Source organism: Gymnogyps californianus, chromosome 3 (genome assembly GCF_018139145.2).
Source record: "Gymnogyps californianus isolate 813 chromosome 3, ASM1813914v2, whole genome shotgun sequence".
Classification (NCBI taxonomy): Eukaryota; Metazoa; Chordata; class Aves; order Accipitriformes; family Cathartidae; genus Gymnogyps; species Gymnogyps californianus.
Genome location: NC_059473.1, coordinates 31,538,253 through 31,556,768, shown reverse-complemented (window position 1 = coordinate 31,556,768; position 18,516 = coordinate 31,538,253). Strand labels below are relative to the sequence as shown.

At 45.4% G+C, this 18,516-nt stretch overlaps 1 protein-coding gene across 2 annotated transcripts in view; it reads left to right on the top strand.

Moving 5' to 3' along the window:
• The window catches only part of BABAM2 (BRISC and BRCA1 A complex member 2), a 178,416-nt gene extending 174,971 nt beyond the window's left edge, over positions 1-3,445 (top strand). For both annotated transcript variants that reach the window (XM_050893630.1, XM_050893629.1), the window contains exon 12: positions 66-3,445. In XM_050893630.1, coding sequence (XP_050749587.1) covers positions 66-129 — 64 coding nt within the window. In that variant the 3' untranslated portion in view covers positions 130-3,445. The remainder of the gene's footprint in view (positions 1-65) is intronic.
• Positions 3,446-18,516: the final 15,071 nt, after the last annotated feature.

Sequence of the window (18,516 nt, the reverse complement as noted above, 5' to 3'; positions counted from 1 at the left end):
ATACATGCATACACCATGTTCTAAGTTTACTCCTTCCTAACCATGCATTTTCTTTTTTTCACTAGGGCATATTTCAAAACGTTTGTCCCTCAGTTCCAGGAGGCAGCATTTGCTAATGGGAAGCTTTAGGCAGCCTCGGGCACGGAGGTGATACTGGACAGATCCTTCAGTCTGCGCGTGTCAGCCCACAAGAAGAATGCCTGGAAATGGGTTGGACTGTCTTGATAGGTGCTTTCTTGCCTCTGAAATGGTTTTGGTAGCTTCAGTTTTTGTCAGATTTCTGAAACGCAGACCTCACTAGCATGCTTAAAACTGAATATTTGATATTCGTCCTGTCCATTTGCCTCTGCCACCACCATTCCTTTATATATCTACTGGATTAAATTTAAAAGGACGTGTTTTGATGTGATAAGATTTCTTGTGCCAACAATGTCCTGTATGTTATGCCTTGTTTCCTTGTCTTCAGATAGTGTAAATTGGATCTTTTTTGTTCCCACGGAAATACGATGTAATTTATATATTTACTTAACATTTCCAGCTTATCCTAAGAAAATATAAAACTGCCGTATGTACCAGGAATGCCTAATGGACTGTACAGTGCCATATTCTGCCTTGGAGGTTTGCGTCTCACTGTGGTTGTTACTCTCACAGGTATGGATATGAGTTGCACAGTTCAATTCTCAGTGCCTTTCAAGTTGGTCTGATATTAATATGGCAGGGTGTTGGAGATTTTTTTTTAATATTTCAGTTGAAAGCTCATCTTATATGAAATGCTATGCTTTTATGCTTTGTTTTTATTTCCAGTTGTACAATTTTGCTGTTTTTCTAATGAACTCCCCTTGCCATTACAAAAAAGTTCTACTTCTTTAGTACCAATGCACAAGCAACTAATTGTATAAATCAGTATAACAAAATAAAGCTCTTGCATAGACCTGTAATTTTTCCAAGTAAGATAAATACTTGCTAAGAAGCAAACTTTCAACAAAGGAATGAATGATGTCTTGGAAAATAACTGATGAAATAATGTAGGGCTACAGGTATTTAGCTTAATGCTTAAGTTCAACATGTCTTCTCAGAAATAATTTTAAGTGTATGTAACTGGAAACATTACCTCCCCTAATTCTGAAATGCCAAATGCAAAATCCCACCTATTCATCCTTTCTTTTACGCTTGTGTCAGGCGCACCAGTTGGGGCTAACTGTCACGATGTGACTTCCCAAATTAATTTGTAAATAGACCAGGGTACTTTCCAGTAAGGAATAAAATTAACAGTGTATGTTGCTTATAAATGGCATGTGGAAAATGTGCCCTACTTCTGCTAAATATGAGGAACTAAATGAATAGTATGCAGATGATACAGTGGCACTGGAAAACATCTAATTTGAAATTATTCACTATAGCACCACTATCTGCTTATGCAATGAAATCTCATCAAATTAGTTGATTGGCAGTATTCTCCTACCCTTTCTAAAACTTGTTATTTTACATTAAAAATAGTGCTTTCCAGGGGAATGTCCACCTAGGAAATGCGGATGGGTTTTTGAGCAGTGAAGCTTAATAATTAAGAATTATGCAAATAATTCGCCTCTAGAAACTACAGGTGTTTTTAGCTAGTTTATAGGCAAAATTTTAGTTTATGTTTAATACTGAAGTTCTTGGCTGGAAATTAAACTGCAAACAAAATGAGAAGCCTTATTGCAAATCTACGGAGGAGGGGGCGTATTCTGTCCTGTGAGCCAGCCCCTTGTGACTCTCGCTGCATTATCTGAGGGCTGTAAATGGCTCCAAAGGTCTGAGCCTCAATTCCCTCTGTGGAGGCATTGCATTAGGCTTATGCATGCAAACCAAGACTTTACAGCAGATGTGGAGGCTAATGGTTGTATGTGAATAGCAAAGCCGTAACTGAACAACCTTAAATGACTGAAACCAGGCATTGTTTGGTATGCTGGGATGATCTCACATCTGCATTTCTTCAGGTGAAAGTCAAAGCCACACACACGTATTCAAGAATAAGCTAACTCTTGTGAATGGGGTGGGAGAAAGAGGATGGCTAATGAAAAACATCTGTTCTCATAGTGTTCAAAATCTGATAGAAACAATCTCTAGCCATCTTCAAAAGGTAAAAACCAAACCCTCGAGTTGCATCAGTAGATTCCTGGAATCTTACATTTTATACCCTTGTGTTTGATTCAGTGTTGTAGTGATTGCCCCATGAACACAGTGTTTGCTTTATATACCTGATTGTCCAAGTGGCACCAGTATTTTTTTTTTAATCTTTTGAGAAGTTACCATGATTCAAAGGCTAGCAATTGCAAAACGTTTCAAAAAGAGGCCCACTCTTCAGAATTAATATGCATTTTGAACCCAAAATTCATCCTTCACCGCAGTCCTAGTAATTTTGGACAAAGGACTGCTTTATTTTTAAAGGACTAAGAGTTTTAGAAGCCATGTAAGAAAAGACTTTGAGGATATAAAAAGCCTAAACCAGCAATTCCTTATGTTGAATTCAATAGCTTCACCAACTTTTCACTAGCATATATGGAAGTGAACCAATGGTTTCAATCTAATTTTACATCATGCTACAAGTGGTAGTATTTTGAAAAAAAAAGAAAAAGGTAGCAAAGTTTAGAAACTGAACTGTTTGTGTTTAAAGATAAAGTCTGCAAGCCTGTCAATTTTTACATTAGAAGAAAAGGCATTTTTCTTACACTTAATGAACACTTTCTTTATTTCAAAGCCACCCTGCACTCTTTGACCTGCATTGTATTTTATGGAGCCCTTCCTGATAGTTCTCAGAAGAATGTATTGGGGGTGTTAGCACTACAAATGGGGTATTGGGAGGAAAAACATGGAAATGAGTGAACTCTCTCCAGGAGGAGGATTACTGTATAAATACTACATTGGAAAAGAGAGTTAGTTTGAATAATTTTATGTCGACTCAAGTATTTGTTGAAGGCATTTAAATTAGTCACAAAAGTTGTAATCTAATAAGTTGGAGTTATTTCTGTTATCTCCTGTTTTATGTTAATATCCATTGTGGCCAGTTTAATGGCAATGAGACTTTCAGTGCTTTCTTTCCTATTATGTGATACATGCAATTGAAAGCAGCAGTCAGACCTAGGCTAGTTTCTTTGGTTTATGAGAACCACAAAACATAGGAGAAAAATAGCAATGTTACAAACATATCAAAAAGCCTAAATTCTGCTCTGTCGTAATTTTAATTGAAAGGATGCAGTGAGTCTCTAGTTACTAAGCCCCATTAATGCACGATTTTCCAAAGGTCCTTAAAGCGCAAACGTACAGCCAAGCCTTTATTCATCTGCATACGTAATTCACTGTGCTAGAAGTAATACCAAATCTTGTGGATTCAAAGTTAGACTTTTTGTGAACTTGCTGGAAAGACTGGACAAACAGCTGGAAGAATAAATAAAAGTTAACTATATCATACATAGTTTGGCCTTTATTGATCTTTCTGTTGTGCTGGTCATGGCTTTGTTGTTCAGCAAGTTTCGTTTGCTGAACCAGCAGTGGTTTTGGTATTATCAGTGTCCTTGAACATCCTCGCATTCATATATAGAATAGACTTGAGTCAGTTTTTGAGAAGAAATCATTGCTAGAATTAGCATGGATCTCCTACGTGTTGTTAGACCCTCACTAGGCACGTTTCTCTGTGTGTTTCCTTTCTCTCATCCTGTCTGGTGCTTGTGGCAATAAGCATCTTCGGTGAATCAGTCGGCAGATGAGATTTAGCAATGAAATACAGTACCTTAAGTCTTACTTCAGGTGGTTTTACACAGAGACTTCTTACCTAGGAAAGAGGGGAATAAGTCTGAGTAGTTTCCATCGAGCAGTGCCCTCTAATACAAGGCTGGGGGTTTAGCAGAGGTCAAAAACCTGTTTGAGTAGGGACTGCTGCTTAGACATCCTTCTATGTCAGTACCCTTAACAACCAGAGAAGCAGCAGGCAGTAGAAACCCGTAGTAGCAAGTGAGGGTCACCTCTGCTGAAATACAGGTCTGAAATACATTTCTAATACCGTGTCTGCGCAGCAACAATGCATGGAGATGAAGAGGTTAAGTCCTCTGTCAGTGGAGAAGGGGAGTTTCTCACCTTTCCAGCTTTGTGAGAAGGGCGTGCTGCAAGGAGGGGAGAAGCTTTGGACACAGCTTCTGACCATGACTGTTAATTACAGGGTGCCGTCCCTGCCCTGTGAAGCAAATGAAGTCTGCAACCAAACTGACTGCCGGTGAACGCTGTTCCCTTAAATTACTTATGTCTCTGTAATTGATGTATTGTAACGCTCATTAAACCTAAAGGTTACACTTACTTCTTAAATGTTACTGAAAATCCCTTAAGTCATCTCCTTTTCAGTTTTTATTTTCAGGTGTCTGTAATGTTCTGGGACAATTTTGTTTCGTCCTTACTAGGTACTGCTATTTTTAGCAAGTTTGAGGTTTATGTTTTAATAAGGCGACAAGGTGTGTGCTGGCATCTTATGGGCCTATGTTAAATATAGAATTATTTGCTGTAAAAATAATCAGTAGAAACTGTTTTTTGTTTATTAAGCCAAGTATTGTATTCTCCACAACTGAATAATTCTGACAAAAGACTCTGTTGTTACCCAGAACAGAGAGGATAATCATGCTGGTGGCATTGGATACATTTTTTTGCGCCAAATCTTGGTTTAATTTGCATCTTAGGATCAGCAGGGGGAAAGTATATTCTCCTTTTCTGAAGGAAGCCTGCACCTAAGTAAACCATTGATCAGGCTATATCTTTTCCTGTTTGTACTTTGAAACAATAGGGTTTGTCCCTATGGGCAAAGCCAGTAAAAGTCTGAACAATGTTCATCAACAGTACAGGGTTTTTTAATATTCTTATTTACTGATTTCTGTAGATTCAGAGAATAATTTCAGACTTTGTGCTGGGGGAAGGTAAACAACACAAATATCAGAAACATGCAAGTAATTTTAGCTACGTATGAAATAAAAGACTAGCAGTCTAAATATTCTGCAAGAACTCAAGGGTTCTGCCATATATTTCTAAGCATGTGGCTTGAAAAGCCATGGCATGTAGGTGATTTTAGTGCTGCTTTTCCTATTCTATTCCCTGTCTTACGTTTAAAAGCTCAGTTCTTGGTTCCAAGGCACTGCACAAACACCATTTTGTTAAAACGGTAGTTACCAAGCAAAAAGGCAGGGGGAAACTGGGATCAGCTGCTGAAAATAGGTCTTAAATCATCAAGAAATCAACAAAGGAAGCAAGGTTTCGCGGCTGCCCTGCCACTTGCTGAGTCTACAATATGGGCCTTCAAACATGTCCCCAGTGCAAATTAAAAAAAATACAGGAGGTTTTTCTTGCAGCGCTAAAGAATAAATACAGTTTTAAACAACAGGAAGTAAACCAAGCGTTTAATTGCAGGCATGAAAAGCAAAATACACACTAGAAGTCTTAACGTTATTTGTGCCTACAGCTCCCTGCGTTTCTCCTGTCACCAGAGAGGGTGAAGAATTAATGCCTCGTGCTGCAGCTGCCCGTGGTGAAAATCGATCCTTGGGGTGCTCCGTGTTTTCATCAAACTCTATTTAAACCCTAATGATGCTTTTGCTGTCCCTGAGGATGGCAACGCGGTACCAGGGAAAAGCAAATCTTAGGCTATCAGGGGTTTCTGTTCCACTGCTGCTCCATTTGAAGCCCTTGATTTGGGTGGGGCGAGTACTTTGTAAGCCATCAAGTCTGCCAGCAAACAGGGTACATATTATTTCCTCGGTGTTTATTTGAAATGATTCAAGCTGATTACAATTTGACATCTTGCTTCCTTTATTCCACTGTCCCTTTCAGCAAAAGTTTTTTAGTACTTGTTTAAAAATCAGAGCCGTGAAGGTTATTTGTGTCTTTCAAAGGGGATGTAGCACTGGTGTGAAAGTAGCAGCTCGAGGTTGGAGCCGTGCGTTTCTTCTCCGAACTGCACAGTCAGCAGCAGCCCAAGCATCGCGCACCCCTCCCAGCAAACCTCACTTGAACTCGATCTGACAGGATGACAACCAGGAGTGACAAAAACTCTGACCTTTCTTTTCTTTTCCTCAGAGGGCTAGCGAAACGGCCTCCGCTGGCTCAGTCACTGTACGTAGCCTCCTACGCTACCCAGGTCCCCCTTGCTCCCTCTCCATGAGATCCCGGCTGCAGGAGGTAACGGGCTTTGGTTGCTCATCAGCTGGGGCTAGGTTCATTTTTGTACCCAACAGAGGAGCTGTGGCAGAGGCAAATGCCACCCTGCTGCTGCTGAAGCCAGGCATTTCCTCTTAACGCCTTGATAGGAGAAGGCAGCTGCAAAATCCAGCTGCAACTCAAGTACAGCCCTGCCAGCTAAGGATGATTTCTTGTGTGTTTTGGCCAACCGAGCCTGCTCTCTGTTGAGCTGCCTCCGTTCTACCCCAGAGCAGACACTGCAGAAAACTTTCTCCTTGCATCGCCAGCCCTAGAGGCACGTAAAAAGTTCAGGGGCCATCAGCAACCAGCTTCCCATCTGAACTTTTCTGTCCTCGTTATGAGAAGGGGAAGCAAAATGTCCAAATAAAAATCTGTATTATAGAAACAGCTTGTTTCTTACATATCTTCAGTTCCGTGGCTTGTTTCAGCGGTTGTTTTATCATCGCTCTCTGGTGAAGAAGATACTGTAGCATGCTGCATTTCCTAGACTTTCTGCACTCATCTCCCTGTCCCTTGTATCCAGTAGGTGCTGTATCTCAGCATCTCTGTTTGCCTCTGGACCATAGGGGTGCTCTCAGGCAGCCCACAGGTGAACCAGGGAAGAGGACGGCATCTTCTGGTTTCAGCACGAAAGAGGTGAGTTTGGGTGAATGAGTTTGTGCTGTGAGAATTGGGCTCGTCTTCTTCAGAGCACCCACAGCACTTGTAGCCAAGAAGAAATAACAGCTTCTGTCTAATGGGGTCAGATAGCTAAATAGAGCAGTTTCCGCACGGTGGTGCCTGGTATAATTATACACTGGGCCGTGGCGTGTCTGGTCCTAATAGCACCCGGGACTCTTCTGAGTGACTCAGCCGCTGCTTGAGGCTGATTATGGGGCAGGTTGCATCAAAAAACCCCGCAACTTGATCCTGCCTTCCTCTCTTCCAGTGGATGGGTGTTCAGCACTGACATGGATCCCTCATGCAAAGCTGGGTAAATGCCTGCTCTTGAGGAAAAGATTTTTCAAAGCAAGGCTGCAAGCAACACTCAGAGGTGCCTGGTTCAAAGAGGAGGTGTTGTCTGTCAGGACATCGCTCCGTCGAATCCGATTCCCTGTCTCTGGCATTAGGCAGTGCTGGGGTACTTTACAAGAGAGACTCCAAAATAATCTAATCACTTGGTTTGTCGTGCTTGTTATGGATGGCAGGAGTATTTCTTCTGGGTTTGTAATGGCCATTTTCTTGAATTTAGCATTATTTTTATTACAGTGTTTTAGAAATGGATCATGGGATTATTTGGCCCTTTTTAAAATTAAACCATGTATTCAGCACTGTGATATACTCTGGCAAAAGGATCCCCACATTAGCTATACTGTGTGAAGTGTTATTTATCTCTTCTACTCCAGAGATACTTTGGAGCAGGCTCAAGAAGCAGGTCATGTGCTTGAAGTCAGCTCAGAGAAAATTCTCAGAAGGTGCTGGAGATTACCAGCACCACGTAACGCTTTATTTGTATAGACCCCATCTTTGCTAAGAATAACTTCTACTGATTTTAAAGCATATATGGAAAAGAAACATCAGAAGTATATCCCTATGTCTATCGTTACATACACAGGATTAGGGGAGCTGCAAGAAGCTGTTGAAATGAATTTGCAGGGAGTTTCATGACTCCTTCGTTCAGGCTCTGTCAGATTATGTTTACAGGGAAGACTTTTATCGAAAATTCTTCATCCAGAAGCAACACCATCAAAAGCACAAATCTCCAGGATACCAAGCCCAGGGCAGAGAGCATTTCCACCAAGAGGACACACTCCAGTAGTGGAACAGGTGCCCCCGCAGGTTGGAGCATCTCCCTGGAGATTTATGAGACATGAGTAGGCAAAGCCATGGCGGTCCTGATCTGGCTGCTGGTGATAGTCCTGCTTCAAGCAAAAGGTTGGACTAAATGACCTGCAAACATAGTTCTCAAGCAACTTGGACGTGGTTTTATTAACTTTTTTAAAGCCTGTGATACAGATCTAAGCACAACCAAGCACAACCTGATATTATCTACCTTTAAAGATTGTTCAGAGGCAATAGCACATGGAAACAAAATGAAGAGCAAAAGTGTGAGATTTCAAAAGTTCACTGTTTCTAACCATTTTCAGATCTCAGAAGTGCAAAGACATAAATTCAGTACTTTTTCAGTCACTCACTTGTGTTAGTAGGGACTGCTGCAAAAACGTGGCTGATGTCTATACAACACAGTGCTCTTAAGTAACTGCCTAAGCTAATTCTGAGCAGAGTAGATTGAGTACTTGAAGCACTACAGACATATTGCATCATCCCTTCATTTTTATGAAAGATACCTTGATGTTGCCTTGAAGAAAAACCATGTTTGGATTTGAAAGTAGGCTGGGCATCTGGAGCCAATGCTCCCTGTATATAAACAAGATGCTGCTTCAGGGAGGAGCTAGGGCTGGAAACTGGTCCAACTTGCATTGAATTCCAGTTGTTTGGAGTTGTTTAAGAGCAGTTCACAAACAGGAAAGAGTTAAAACCAAGTGAAATGAGCTGCTTCATGGGCCACCATATCAGGGCAGACTGGAAATTGTAGCAAGAAGCCCTGTGCATTCCAACCTGAGGGGCCCGTTCGCAGGGAAGTTAGCTTTTACATCCTGACATCTTGCTATAGAAAAATAAGAATTGTTTTGAGGTTTGTCTTTGCGCCTAGTCCTGCCACTCAAGATTAAATCTCGCAGACAAAACAAGCTGTTTGGGAGGCGGACCAAGAATGCCTTTACAGTGAAGAAAAATATAAACACTCAGCCAACTGTGATTAACTGTTGAATGCAAAACACTCCCTGGGTTTTGTTTATTTGTAGACTGTAGAGAAAGCTCCCAAATGCTGCCATGCTTTCAGTGTGAAAACACTTCAGCCTCTGCAAGCCACTGTTGCTAGGGGCTGGGGGAAGGAAAGGATTTTGTCCAAGCTGGTTTTTGGGGGCCTTTTTTTTTTTCCCCCCGAATGTGTTGTTTATTTGGTTTTGCAAAGGAGATGTACCCAGTTTCCTCTCATTGCGTGTATTCCTGCCTCCAGCCGCTCACACCTGAGCTGGAGTTTGGCTCCTTCCCCTCTTGCTCCACCGGGCAGGACGGGCCGAGAGCACCTGGCTCAGCCACAGTGCTGCCAGCTGCACTGCCATGCACGGGATCCTGCTGTCCTCCAAACGCTGTCCAGATGAGCGCATGGAGAAGCTGTCGTTAAAAACAAAACAAAAAAGACCAAAAAAGTGCTTGTGAGCAATTGCCTATTGCTCGCAGGCAACTCTGGGCATCCCCAAGCTTTGAGGCAGCTGCTGGAATGACAGCATACAAAGAGCCCAAGCCCTTTGCAGCGTGCTTCATGTGTGTATTTACCTATTTGTGTTAGCAAAATGATAATGTCCAAGTTTACAGCCAGTTTTAGATTTCAAGGAAGGGAGATGAAGTGAGTGCTGGCAGCCAGAGAGGGAAGGAGCATAAGCTCATCACCACTGTGCTGCTGTCGGTCCAGAACGACACTGCTGAGTGCAGTGAAATTATCCTGTCCTGGGAGGACTGACTGCAAAGTACATCTTGTAAATGTGGAGTAAATGTTTATATGGAGTTTTATTCTAGTTTTATAATCCAATTTAAACCAAGTGTGGCGCCACTTGAGCCATGCACAGTCTGGGTGCTGTGTTCATGCTGTAAGGGCTAAAGGTGGAGGCAAGTACGTGGAATTGTGCAGGATCGCTTTTCAAGGTCAAGGAAGTGCAGAAAGTAAACAGTGTTAATTGGGAAAGAAAAGCAGGATTATTAAGACTCCTTCGGCTTCAGTTTTCTAAATTACAGGAGTCAACGCATTTGTATTTTGTCATTAGCTTATTAGTGCGTCTTTAGATGCAGCGCTGGACAGGCCTGTTGGGAATTTTAACATTTAAAGCTGCACTTTCATCCCTCCGCTGTGCACATACGTTATTGAGCCCTCTAAGGGAAGGGCCATACAGCACGGCTTCCTCCTGTTTTAACGTTAGTTATCAAATGAGTGTAAATTAAAGCACGGGCTCTGCAATCGTGTCTGCTGGTGTGACAGCACCATGCGTTTCATGATGAAGTCAGAATCAGGGCTTCTCAGTCCGAACTCCCCAGGTTGGGTCTTTACCACTTATGTAGTAAAACTGCAAAGGGGACAGTCTTAACGGCAGATTAGACAAAAATAATCAAGATTTGGCCCAAACAGGCTCTTATTTAGGAGCCAGTTGATTTCTATGAAATGTAAGCTATACGCAATCATTTAAACACAGGATTAAGTGCTCCTGTAGTACGGCTTTTTCCTCAAGCTCGGGCTAGAAGGCCTTTTGGTACAGTTACTGCGGGTGTGATCGGGACACACCAGTATACACAGATGTGTCAGCTTTTTGGTTTGGTTTGGGTTTTGTGGGGTTTTTTTTTTCTTGAAGGACTATTTAGCTTATTTCATTGACAGTAAATATAAAGTCACTTCTGGCCGCTCCCTGAAGTTACGGGGAACAGACCCCCAAATTAACTCTTCTGTCATTTTACTATCTTACTCTTTAAAAACAAAACAGGATCCAACCCATACTGCAGCAGTTTCTGTACGTGTAAACAGCAAAACTGATAACATCTAATCAGCCTCTTTGCTAAGGCAAGACAGCAAGAAGTTCTTGCTTTATAACATTAAAAGTGCTTTGTAGTTATATAGGACTTTTCTTGCGAGGACATCAAAGTGCATTACAGGTATTAATTAATTAGGTTTCACAACACCCTTGTGAAGTATTTGTGTCCATTTTACAAACAAGGGACTGAGGCAAAAAGCAGGGATGTGGCTCGTCCAGGGCGGCATGGCCACTCTGTGGCAGGACAGGGGCCGGGCCCAGTCGTGCTGCAGCCAGTGCCGCTGCTCCCGCCCTTGCCGGGGCACGGGGAAGCCATGCCCTGTCTCCGTGTGAGGCTGGGAGATGGCTCCGTCCTCGGCCTGGGTCTCTCCTGCCGCATCCCACCTGCATTGCCCAGGATCGGACGTGCTGGGAAGGGCGGTGCAGGGGCTTCCCGGCTGCCCTCTCTCTGCCCCGGCAGCTGCCTGGCCTGTGCCTGAGCTGCCACGTCCCATCCCATAGCCAAGCAGCAGGACGGACCCAGTGGGGTGGCGCAGGAGCGGCACGAGGCCGAAGGCCGTGCTCCTCCCCATGGGGGCTCGGGGCTCTTCACCCCACTCCATCACATGGCATAGCCATGCCCTGAGTCACCGAGTGCGAGATTTCGGTCCTTTAGACTGTTGCCTAAAGCTGGAAGGCTCTTGACGCTGGTTGGGGATAGGCAGAGTTTCCGCAGGAGCCCATCAGCCCGCTGTCGGCCATGCCGGCATCGCCCCACCTTGGCTCGTGCCAGAGCCCAGGGCCAGGCTGCTCCTCCGCCAGCCCTGCTCTTCGGAGGCTCCGGCTGATGCCAGGCATGCTCAGCGCCCATCTCCCCGTCGCTTGCGGGAATGAGCCCTGCGTAAGGCACCAGTCCCTGCCAGTCTTGTCAAAAACAAAGAGGCGAAGAAGCTGCCGCCACCGCCCTCTCGTTCAGCAGCTGCATGGCTGAGAGGAGCCACCGTGCAGGCAGAGCTCCCGAGGATTTCCCCTCAGCGCTGAGCAAGGCGACCAAACCCAGCGGGAGAAGGGACGGCGCCCAGTGGCTCTACCTCCCACGGCAGCGAAACCTCCCGTCGGGGCAGCGCGAGCCTGCCCGGAGAGACGGGTTTGGGCGAGGGAAGCGCGCGGGTCCGGGGCTGAGCACGAGCAGCTGGCTCAGGAGGCGGCCGGGCTGGAAGCCGCTTTCCCAACAGGAGGAAGGTGGGGGAGCATTTGCATGCCGCTGCTCTGCCTTCCTGCTCCAGTGGCAAGGTATGCCTGCCTCTCAGGAAACTGCCCCAGAGCTCTTTGATCAGCAGAGAGAATAATGGAAAAAATTTTATTTAATAGAGGTCAAATTAACATAGATTCCATTGGCTGAATGAGGAAAATCTTAAAATAGAAGATGTTCCTTAAGAAGAAGAAAAAAATCAGATTAAGACCAGATGAGCCTTGTCCAACTAAGAAGCATAAAATGTTCTTCCCAGCATGTTGTGGTTATTTTGTAATAACCATGCATTACACTGATATGCCTATGTAATTGCATACAGGGAGAACAGGAGTAGCGTGTAGTATAAAATTGCCAGACACCATCAGCTACCATGAAGTAAAGCCTATTCGTAGTGGTCCACATTTTTCCCTTATCTTATTCATCAGTAATTCCCTTCCTTGTGTCATTTTGCGTGAGTAAGATTTTTTTTTTTCCAGGATTTGACCCCATAACTTTAGGAAGAGGGAAGTGTCCTAGAAGACCATCTCATTGTTTCATTCACTCTCGTTGAATCCTTAATGCTTAATCTACTACAAACCGTTTGTAAATGAAAGATGCCAGAAGACAATGTAGTATCTGCTTTCAGTTCTCCTTGATCTCACCCAAGTTTTTGATGTCTTGACTGAACTGAAATGTGGAAATCCCTCTAAAAGCTGCATAACTATTAAAAAGAAAAAGACAACAAATCCAGTTGGCCACAGTATGGTCTTTGGGCCCTGGTTCAAACACGGCATTTAAGCACTTGCTTAACTTAACTAATTGAAGTCAATGGGATTTCAAGCACTTTGCTGAAATGGGAGATTTTGTGGACAACGTTTGTGCCAGTACATTTGTAATACAGAAATTAAGTCATGCCAGGTTTATTTTGGCTCTGGGTTTCTTTGTGGTGGTGATTGACAAATCCACAGGATTGGACTAATACCAGAGAGGTGATGACTATAAGAGAAGCGATGACAAGAAATAATAAATTTTGAACTGGCAAACACTTTAACTTGGGCAGACTGAAAACCTCTACGTAAGGGAACAAAGAGGTCCATTTATGCTGATAAATGCACTCTTTTCAGGAAGACCTCCAGTTAATCAGCAACTAATGTGCTGGGACAGCTAAAAATTTTGAAGCAAATCCTTTTGTAAGTGGTGTAACTACACCGAAGCTTTTGGAAATGGGCAGGTTTACATCACTCGATAGCCTAGTCATATAATCTTATAATCACTTTGAAAAAGATTCATTTCCTGGAGAAAAAATTTCATGCCTTTGCATTGCAGGCAAAAGGACGGAGCTCAGCATGGTAATGGATTTCGTGTTTGTTGCTGGAGGTTGTCCAAACCCACTCCACTAACCAATAAATCACTACCTAATTGAAAAGATTCACAGAAACAGATTACAACATCGAGGACGGAACCAGTGCAGTAGGAATTAGACTGACAGTGTCCATACGTAGGGTGTGGTGTCAAAAGATGATCTTACAGCCTGCCCCCACTTGCCCTTCTGCCTCCTCTTCCTCGTCCTGCCGCTCCTCGCTGCTGCTCCTCGCTGCCTGATCGCTCCCTTTGTCCTCCGCGCCAGCTCCGGTACATACCTGGTTGCATGGAGAGCGAGTCCGACTCACTAACCCAGTGAAAAAAAAACCCAACGTTTTTCAGTTGGGTTCGTTTTTTTCTGTTTTAATGAGTTGACTCATTACGGCGCCATCAGCCAATGCAAGTGGGGAGAGCATGGCCGGGGGGAACCTCGGTCCTACTGTGGACATGGGCAGTTATTCCAGCTTTGGCCACCTCATGATACGACACCTTGACTGTGCTGTGGCAATTTCCCCTTTACTGACACAGGGCAACATGGACAAGTTATTGCCGGTACATCAAAGAGCTGGAAAAAATTAATCAACAGCACCTCCGAGCTATTAGGCATAGGCTGTAGTTAGATAAAATCATAAATAATGAAATCCCGTAAGGATGTTGCACAACAAGTATTGAAGCAAAGCTCATAAAACTCTTCTTCACTGCATTTGAGCATTTTGCTTCCACAGAAGACATCGTTTTCTAAAAGCGATTTTTTTTTGCACAGCAAACTCACGCTGGGCAGAGGCGGGAAGGGCCCCAGCCCATGTGATGTCAGGATAAATATGTGGGAAGCCAATGCAGCAGAAAAGCCAGCCAGAGGAATGTCTGGTGCAGAGCGAGTGGCGCAGGAGCGGGCTGGCTGCCTCTCCCACTGTCCACGACGCCCGCGAGGTGCGAGCAAGTGCTCAGGCTCCGGCCGTGGCCGAGGTCTGAGTGGGATGGCAGCACGGCTGCATAGTCTCAGCCTGAGGTTTGCCTCCAGCTTGCCCACCTTCTGAGGGGATGCCATCCCAAAACACGTGTTCCCCTCCCGAGGGCGCGTTGAGCGGAGTGAAATGGATGGGCCTGTCTATCTGATGCAGAAGCAATTAGCCTGGGCTTTAATGAAGGATTTTAGCATCTGAGTGTAGGAAACGTTAACAAAAGACCTTTGCGTTAGACTCTGCAAGTTTGTTGTAAGCAACAAGTAACAAGAGCAGATTTAGAGATAAAGATAATAAAAAACACTGCATTCCCTTGCCCAAAAGCCTATAAATCAAGACTTTGGCTCTTCACTGCAGAAATGCTCTTGGATGTAATTGGAAACAGGCAGCACCGATCTGAAACACTTCATCAGCTCAGTTTGCGATGGCTTGGGTGAGGAGGTTTCCAGCACTCCTTGAGAAGAGCCTCCCCCTTCCTAATTAACCGGTCAGTGACTTGAAACCCTGTACCACCGCCCTGCCTGTCCATTTTATCTGAATCTGCCCAGGGATTCAGCAGCAATGAAACATGCACTCGAGTCGCATGGGTGAGGAGGTCCCTGTGGGCCCACAACCATCTGCACGCTGGACGGGCAGGGTGAGGTACGGGGCAGAGGCACCTGGGTTAGCGGAGCCCTCTGCATGGGGAGGAAGAGGAAGGACTCCTCCGAGCCTACTGATCCTTCCCACTGCATGCCTGGAGTAGGGGACGCGTGGTGCCACCAGCACACAAATGGTGTTTCCTCCCCACGCACAGCATACCCACGTCGGGTCCCCTTCTGGGAGACCACCCCTGGCTTTGCTCCACTGGGGTAGAAGTTCCCGTCACCTCCAGTCCAGTCATGATGCTGGAGGATCCTCTATGATGAAGAAGAGTCACCTACTCAGTTTCTTCACTCTGGGTAGCATTCATCCCTCAGAGCCCCATCTATGGTGGCTCAGGTGTCAAGCATGGTTTGAACTCAGAGGCCAAATAGCTGTCTAAAAGAGACTTGTGCAGGAAAGTTGTGCTGGCATAAGACAAATCATCAGTTTAACCCCATAATACACCTCATATGGATATTCTTCAGCTTAGCTGCTATTGCTTTGGAAAGTGCTCAATTCAAACTGAAAAGGCTGCTTTTATCCAGAACTGTCCAGAAGGCGACCATAATGCTATAGTTATATATCAGTAATAAACAGTGAAGCTTGCCATGGAGAGAGGAACGAGCACAGCAAGTAGTTCTGCAGAGTGCCGGTGCCAAGCCAGATCAAGGCAATAGAATTTATAGCCGCTATTATCTGTGTGAGGTATATTTATGACTCCCCTCCCCATTGCTCTGATATCTTCAAATCTCACAATATTTGTATATTCATTCCCACAACATTCCTGTAGGTAAGGAATTTGCAAACCAGAAGCCCAATATTGGAGGCTCTCCATACAACATGGAGCAGGGTTTGGAAGGTGGGGAAGCTTCAGAGACCTTCAGCAGTTACAGATACATCCACGAAAATTAACCAAATAATGTGATGTAAGTAGTTGGGGTATCTACAAGGTAAATAGCTAAATTCCTCTGGGTTGGGCTGTGCAAGAGTTCAGACTAGATGATGACAGTGAATCTTTATCTCTTTAAAATATACCTGAACTTGCAACCTAAGCAACCCTGATCTGAGACTCCTTGATACAGGATGGTTGGAGGCATAGGAAAATGAAAGTGCTCCAAGCCCTGAGATTCATAATAGTAAGTGGAAATAATAAGCAAGTTTGTATAAATGAAGGTTTGATCATTTTGGGTTTAAAATAGTCCTTAAATTCTATCCCTAATTCCTCAACACCTGATTTACTATCCATTACTTTCAGAAACTACTAATCTCACGTAAAACAGTAGAAGGGACTAACACAAGACACAGGATAAATGAAACAGCATTCCTCTTCTGTTATTCAAAAAGCTTTCACACTGATACGGGGAGTTTATATTTTCATGTCATTTTTGCCTACATTTTTTACAGTGACATCGATTGCATTGTATTCCAAAATGAAAATAACATTTTTTTTCCTGTCCTTCAGACGTGTGATCTTCTAGGGGAGGACACCCTTGAGCGGAGCACAGCAGTCTCGGCAAGTTTGCAGGCTGAGGCTGTTCTCTGCAGGAGGGCTTGCAGTCTGGCGACTGCAGCTGGGAATTGCTCCTCTTCCGCGCTGGTTCCCGGAGCCTGACAGAAGCTCTTGGGCAAGTTTGGCCTCAGTTCTCCATGCTGTTCAATGACGATAATTATTCATACTTACCTTGGTGAGCTTAATTAATACCTGTAAAGCACTTTGAGATCCTTGGATGAAAGACTCTGTTGACAGACAAAATATTTTTACGGTGACTGTCAAATTAAGGTCCTCTGAGCTTCCTCAGCAATTGAAGGGTTAATTAGCTCATGCCAGGAGCCTGCCAGCCCCAGCAGAGACAGAGTGCCCGGGGATCAAGGTGCCCATCCCTGGCCTCTCCTCACTGGGGGAGCTTTGTTGAAGGGAACTTCTTCCCTATTCACACCCCGGCATAATGTCCTTGCAATGCACACACGTACACACATCTTCCACCTGGTTGTGTCGTAACCATTTCCCTCTCCCTGGTGTGCATCCCGCATCCCGGCCAGTGGGGAGGCAGGCATCGAGCAAGCTCCCGCTGCCGGAGCTGGGGCGGGTTGCTTTCCCTCCACGCATGAAGGTTGCGAGCGCCGCTCATCCCCTTGGCAAGTGCTTTTCATCCACGGATGAGAACCTTCCTGGAGGAGCCCGAGAGGCTGGTGCTGGAGCGACAGGCAGGTGAACGAGCTCTTCAGCAAACGAGGCGCTTGCCCGGCTCACCGGCAGGAAACCAGCTGCGTTTCCTGGGCAGGTCACAGCGTGGTACTGCACACGGGAGGAAGGCACCCATGAGTAAACCCTGCGTTCATTAGGCATAGCGCAGTGTCTCTATATAAAAATAAGGGAAGCCTGCGCCTCCCCTGGAGACCCCATCCTCAGGCACCACACGGGAAATCAGAAACAATGATTTTTAGCAAAGGGGAGCTCGGTCATGGTTTTAGTCAGACAGCGCGGTTGTACTCTCAAAGCTGGGGCGAGCAAAAGGCCACGGCACAGTTTGTCTTTGCACCCTTTGCATTGTCACGACTTCGGGTGGGCAGCTCTCAGGAGCAGTGTCTGCAGAGCCCGCTCGCTGTGGCTCACGCAAGGCTGAAACAGCTCACGAAAAGCACATCAGCTGCTGTACAGGCAAAACCTCACGCCCCAAGGATTCACAGCATCATGCTTGTACTAGTTCATCTCGACACGGGTCTGCAGAGGGAGAAAGTTGTTAAAACCTGGGGGTGGCTTGTGAGAAAAAAGGGGGTGTCCTTGCCAGCAAAACCAGGGAGAGGACCAAACTTGGGGCAGATGGCGGCAGCTGTGCTCCCCCGAGTCGCAGTGCATCTCCACGTCAGCACCAGCACCCGGCACCGAAGTGCCAGCAGCCTGGCTGGGCAGCCCTATGCCATTCTCCACTGCCTGTATGAAGGAGATGAGAATGGCTGTGTTTCCACGGGTGACGGTATTTCTTTACCTTCTGCGTGGTTTGCTTTTTTTTGTTGGGACGGGGAGATCTGGTTTGCCGGTTTCCTTTCTCAGCTCGCTCTCTCTGTGTGGGCTAACGCAGCCCCGCGCTGCCTGTGTCCGGCACGACCGAGCCTGCCCACCTCTCGTTTCACAGCTTTCCTGTCGCAGAGAGGGTGCCCAGCTTTTGCTGGGCTGGTGTTTGCCTCGGCAGAGCACGGCGCACTGCTCGGTGAGCCCAGCCCTGGTGCCCTCCTTCCCTGCACAGACCACGGCCGTCCCCGGCAATGGCTCCTCAGGGACTTTATTCCAGGCGAGCATCACGGCTCCGGCACTGAAAGAGGCATGCTGGATATTTTGTCCCTTCTGCTCTCCAAAAGTATTTAAGGACAGAAAGCGCAAATCTGGTACTCAAAGCCCTGCTTTCTGGCCAGCCTTCATCTGGGAAAAGTCCCCAGACAAAACCAATTGCTCCTTTCCCCAGGTAGGAAATACGGCAATTTGACTCATGGGATTTTAGACCGCACTTCGTATGCGTGTGTCTACCAAAAG